This window comes from Ostrea edulis, chromosome 1 (genome assembly GCF_947568905.1).
Source record: "Ostrea edulis chromosome 1, xbOstEdul1.1, whole genome shotgun sequence".
Classification (NCBI taxonomy): Eukaryota; Metazoa; Mollusca; class Bivalvia; order Ostreida; family Ostreidae; genus Ostrea; species Ostrea edulis.
Window position 1 is genome coordinate 98,159,366 of NC_079164.1, and position 5,958 is coordinate 98,165,323.

Sequence of the window (5,958 nt, forward strand, 5' to 3'; positions counted from 1 at the left end):
TAGAGGAATCTGGTAATGGTTGGTTTACAATTGAATATTTAAAAAATCTGTAGTATCCTGGACATAAGTACGAGGGGATCTATTCGCATTCTCAAGTTGCGACTCAACGTACTCGGCTATCTTTTCCGTTGGGTGTTGTCGGCCATTTGCTATTATAATAGTCCTAAGTGGATTGTTATTTTTGTGTATTTTGGGGTTAGCTTGGAGCTTTCCTGATGTTACTTCGGTTGATAGTAGATAATGTCTTAATTAAGACGAAATGGATCCTTTTTAACAATACATTTCATTAACTATTGTTTTCTTTTGTTAGTAATTTGTTTGCTTTTGTCGCACACTACTTCACTGTAAGGTGCGCTGTTAAGCATTTCATTCTCTACTTGGTCAACGTATTTATCCGTATCCATTACGACTACATTAGTTCCCAAATATTAAATTTAATATAGAGATGTCCGTGTTTGTCCAACTCTTCCTTTTGTATTCCTTATAGAAGTTAGGAGATTGATCGCTTTTCGTTGTCTTCACTTTTTCATCATCATCATCATCCATAACTCGCGATGCTTTAAATAACCTGTGAGTCAGTCTATATTCTGGTGTTGAAATTATCTTTGGTTTCTTCAAGTAGCGTTTTCTCAATGGAACAGTGGAAAGTTTTTATTACGAATATGATGTGGATGGAATTGCCTCGTCATTAAGGTAAAAGTGCATCAAGTATTACGTTGTGTATATTTGGGTTTTTTTTAAATATGAACAATGTCCATGAATGCGTTTACGTCTTTGTGTACTTTGGGAAAAGTCCCACTTCACTCACATTAAATCGATTATGTTACTAAACAAAACCCTTACAAACAAAGATACATTGCTGATCAAGTAAATATTCTACCAAGCCCCAATCTTTGCTCCTCGTGTAAATATTAACAGCTGTAAAGGAGAAACTTCAAACGTATTGTCCCGTATCATATGCCAGAAGCCGTGTCAATCAAATGTGGACACTAAATAAATTTGCAATCACAAAATTTTCTCTAATCAACAGCATCAAAACGCATGACTTTTCAACACTTTACACGACCATTGACCAGAATGAAGACTAGACTTTTTGAAATCGTAGACTGTTGGTTCCATCTTCAACAAAAATCGAAAAAGGAAATATTCATATCTTGTAAGTAGTCATTAAAATTATCACTTGATAAACACCACGGATTCTATGCGTAGGTACTTTAAAGTTGATATTAAAAAGATGCTGCAGTTCCTCATTGACAACATCTTCGTAGTCTTTGATGATCAGGTCTACTAACAGTCTGTTGGAATTCCCATGGGCACAAATACTGGTCATTTGATAGCTGACCTCTTTTAATATTACGATTCCACGCACAAGTATTCAGAAGTTGAAATAAAAAATATACTGCAGTTCTTCATTGACAATATCTTCGTGGTCTTTGGTGATCAGGTTTTCAAACAATCTGTTGAAATTCCCATGGGCACGAATTGTGCTCCTTTGTTAGCTGACCTGTTTTTATATTCATATTCAGAAACTTCTACCCGAGAAGAAAAAATCTCTTGCTGTGCCCTTCAATTCGACATTTAGATATATCGACGACGTTTTATTTATTAACAATAATAACTTTCATTCATATGTTAATTTGATATATCCCGGCGAGCTCGAAATAAAAGACACCACAGAGTCGTCCACTTCTGCTTCATACTTATATGTAGCTATTTTATTGAAAGTAGATATTAACTGCAAACTTACAACCCAACTTTATGAAAAACGAGATGATTTCAGGTTCTTCGTCGTCAACTTCCCATATTTATGTAGCACTATTCCATTATCACCTGCATATGGTGTTTATATCTCTCAACTGATTCGATACCCAAGAGCTTGTTCTGCGTATGATCAGTTTTTAAACTGAGGCAATCTACTGACAAACAAGTTGATGGTACAGGGATGTCAACAATTTCGTTTAAAGTCAGCATTTCTCAAATTTTATGGTCGTTATAACGATCTTGTTTGCCATTACAACCTATCATTGGGTCAAATGCTGTCTGACATGTTTCATACCGATTGTTAGACTGTTCTTGTCACACTGATTTTGACTACGGATAACTCCGATTACCTGATCAAGATATCGGGCTCACGGTGGGTCTGACCGGTCGACAGGGGATGCTTACTCCTTCTACGCATCTGATCCCACCTCTGGCGTATCCAGGGGTTCGTGCTTGCTCAACTATCTATTTTGTATTGCTTATGAGATTTATAAGATCGATCACAGTTCGTTATCTCCACCTTTCAAAAACTATGTCCTTCAACTCGACATTTAGATACATCGACGACATTCTATTTATTAACAATCATTTTCATTCATATGTTTATTCAATATATCAAAGTAAACTCGAAATAAAAACATCAGAGAGTCTTCCACATCTGCTTCGTTCCTATATATTTTAGTGAAGATAGATGTTAACGGTAAACTATCAACTCCATATTATGACAAACGGAATGCTTTCAGCTCCATCGTCAATTCATTCATCCTCTTCTACAATGAGATCATTCTCATAAACTGTTAGATTCTCTCAGACCATAAACACCATAAATGAATACCAAAAGCACTAGTCCAATAATAGTGTACTATTATTGATGCGATCTAAAAATTAAAGAGGTAGTTCTGACAGTATATGATCAATAATTGGTATCACATAGCTCTCCAATGCAAAGATATTGGAGGTGACTACGCAACCGCACGGACCACTGAAAGTATTAGCTTAGATCAAAATAGCAGAATCATGAAATTGGTAACCGTTTGTTATCTTCACTTTTCATCTTATTATATATCACATCAAATATTTATTTCAACGTTCATGTCTTGTTTGGGATGAATATTATTCAATTCACCGTTTTCCCTACGAACATTCTCTTCTCGTAGCCTTTGGTAACGTTGATGAAAACTATTTTGACTATAATACTCTGAAAAGTTAGATATAATAATCGCTACTAGCATTGCGAGCAACAAGAGACCGGATAGGGCACACACAACCCCTACCACATAGCCAGCGATAGATGTGGGGTATAGGTCGCCATATCCGACGGTTGTCATGGTGATAATAGCCCACCACATGGAGATAAATATGCTTGAAAAGGAATCGCTGTTAGTTATTTCAGCGTAGTAAATCAATGTCGCAAAGAACAGCATTCCAATACAAAATGTAATGGCCATCAATAATAATTCTAAGAAGCTGTGCTTTGTTGCAAGAAGAAGGACTCTCAAAGCACTAAAACGACGCGCAATTCGAACGAAAAGAAATAGTCGAACCATGCTTATGGCTTTGCACAAAAAATACAACCAGCGAGCCACTTCGTTTTCTGCTAGAATTGACTTGAAGAACTCCATGATGAAATTCATCAACATGGTAAATACAAGAACAAAGCTGACAATGTGAGTCCACGATGTGAGATAGTCTTTCTTCTTCGGACAGACAATGAGTCCCACACTCCATTCCGTCATGAAGAATAACAAACAACCTGTTTCCAGAGCAAACAACACCGGAACTGGGTCCGTCAGAATGAGAGTCGTTAGTTTATCATTTCCGGAGAGATGGATGTCGGGATAGTGATGTGTGATAAACTCAGATACATACAGGTCTGTGCGTAGGTCTTGGATATTCCAAATACAGAAAATCAGGATACTTACACCCACAACACACAGATATAAGCAATACCAAGTCTGCAAGGAAAAGAAGATTCGTGTTGAATATGGTACAATGAATTCAAAATGGTTGATTTTTTAAAAAGAGCTTTAGAGTTTTAAGATCCAAAAAGGTAAAACGGAAAACAAACAAACAATATAGGATATAATGTCAGCTTGTGGGAAAGAATAGTTGTGAACGAAAAAATAATTCTGTATTATTTCTGTATTCTGTAATAAAAATTGTAATGTCTTAATGTAACAAACATACCTTTGCCAACTTCGAAGACCCAGGGTGATTTAGCACGTGCCATATTCTCTCCTTAAGTGTTTCGCCATCTGATGTAGACTCTTTTGTGTCGTCATTCTGGATCAGATCCGTCAAAATCGCCATATCGTCCTCATGTTGGAAATACTGTCTCCAGCAGCATTCCTTAACATTGCCATTTTTGATCTCCCAAAAAGACAGCTCCTCTCGTAATAAAGCTCCACATATATGTTTCGGAACATGCAACTTTCCAGAGACTAAGAGATTTAATATAACATTGAAGAGTTCGGGATCTCTGTCAAAGAAGTATTCTTGTTTCTCTGTATCGTATGACGTGTGATCCGGTGTCAGGTTCGCTAGTTTGGAGTCCGAGATGGATTTGATGGTGGACACCAAAGTTTCAAATGTCCTGCCTCTGATGTTGAACTTCACTCTGTCCACATTTGATTCCATGATTCCAGTCTTGTGCACTTACGTGGGAACTCCTAAAGTCATAAACAATTACATGATTTTGTAATACAACCTGGTTATAGCTTTGGATATTTAAAATCAGGGTAGATTATCAATATCCGCCTGATGGGAGTCGGCTTAGTTTGTTATGCTTATACAGTGTAAGAAAGAGTAATTGGCACAAATAGGGATAAAATTCACTGCCGACAGGTTGTTGGATTACGTTAATGTGGAAATAAATTTGTAAAGATTTGATAAAATGTGAATGGGTTATATGAGACGCAGTGTGTTTTGCGTGACGTTCATATGTAACGTCATGTAATGATGTATTAATCATCATGGACAGTATTTAGATTTTCATAGTAAAGCGAGATGAAGAAATGTTTAACAATTATTAGTAAATATAGACTAGAAGACTAGTAAATATAGACTAGAAGACTAGTATAGCAAGTGGCTTCTAAGTCCTCTTTGGACGTGACGGTTTTATTTCTGTATTCAAAAACTTTAGATGGGTTCATGTTCTTGTGTATATATCTACATTTCTAGTAGAATGGGTATTTTATTCAATTCATTAAAAAATTCTAAATCTATCAAGGCTTGCAAATGCATTTTTTTTATGTTTTGATAGTATTTCAAAAACATATCAGTTCATTGAATTTACCTTCAGGATTTAACTATATACCCGGCTTTAACAACATTTTAGCTTATTCTTGTGCAAGTAAAAAATAGTGAGGAGTTTTGACACGAGATAGATTTAAAGTCTCGTTTGCCCTACGTTTCAATGAAGCCGCCATCTTTGAACAATCTTCACTTTTGGCATGCATTATTAACAAATCATACTAGTACTCAATTACATCAGTGAAATCTATCTGCAGTGAGATATCGTAACGGTATTACAGCTAGTGTAATTCAAATTATTTTATGATCGTCGTCTTTTCTATCTGATCACCTGACCTTGCCTTTAATCCTGTATATCTCTTTCGTTTGACAGTGTTAAATTTGAATTTAGATGTTGTAATTTTATCATTTCTCTCATAAACTGAATAGTTCAGACACATGACGATAACACTGTTCGTACGATACTTTCATTGATAGTTCTATAACAGCTTACACCTCACAATTTGAAAGAATTTCGCTTTTGACGTCAACGCAGCACGTGGCTCTTAAACTAATTAATACGAAAATATATCGATCACTGGTTAGAAAAGGCCCTTTAGAAATGCTTTATGAGATATTTTGGTTTAAATTGATTGCCAATGACGTTTACGCAAGAATCATAAATTACTCCTGTTTACAGATGTCCATCACCAACTCCCTAGATCTATAGCGCTTTTCTTCGTAATTTCCTATCTCATATTGATATAGATAGGAGTATTTATTCTGTAGTGGCCGAAAGAGAAATTATTTTGTAGGTCTTATTCTTTTTATATGGTAGTCATGAGAATGATCACTGTTACTTTCACCTTTCCATTTTACCAATGTTCGACTTCATACAAGATTCTTTGATTGATTTTTATTATTTTGATAATCAGTCTCTATAACAATAGTTTATCAGCAGGTGCA

At 35.7% G+C, this 5,958-nt stretch overlaps 1 protein-coding gene across 1 annotated transcript; it reads right to left on the reverse strand.

Moving 5' to 3' along the window:
• Positions 1 to 2,831: 2,831 nt before the first annotated feature.
• On the reverse strand, positions 2,832 to 4,398 carry LOC125664866 (potassium voltage-gated channel protein Shaw-like). The gene is made up of 2 exons (XM_056145249.1): positions 3,949 to 4,398; positions 2,832 to 3,716 (listed from the first exon to the last, which is right to left on the reverse strand). The coding sequence occupies exons 1-2, from the start codon at positions 4,396 to 4,398 to the stop codon at positions 2,832 to 2,834; spliced, it is 1,335 nt and encodes a 444-aa protein (XP_056001224.1).
• Positions 4,399 to 5,958: the final 1,560 nt, after the last annotated feature.

Excerpts from the sequence above, each read along its gene's own strand:
- LOC125664866 (XM_056145249.1), bottom strand. The coding sequence starts at position 4,398 with ATGGAATCAAATGTGGACAGAGTGAAGTTCAACATCAGAGGCAGGACA. Across the intron at positions 3,717-3,948 it reads GGTCTTCGAAGTTGGCAAAG|ACTTGGTATTGCTTATATCT; the intron begins GTATGTTTGTTA and ends TTTTCCTTGCAG.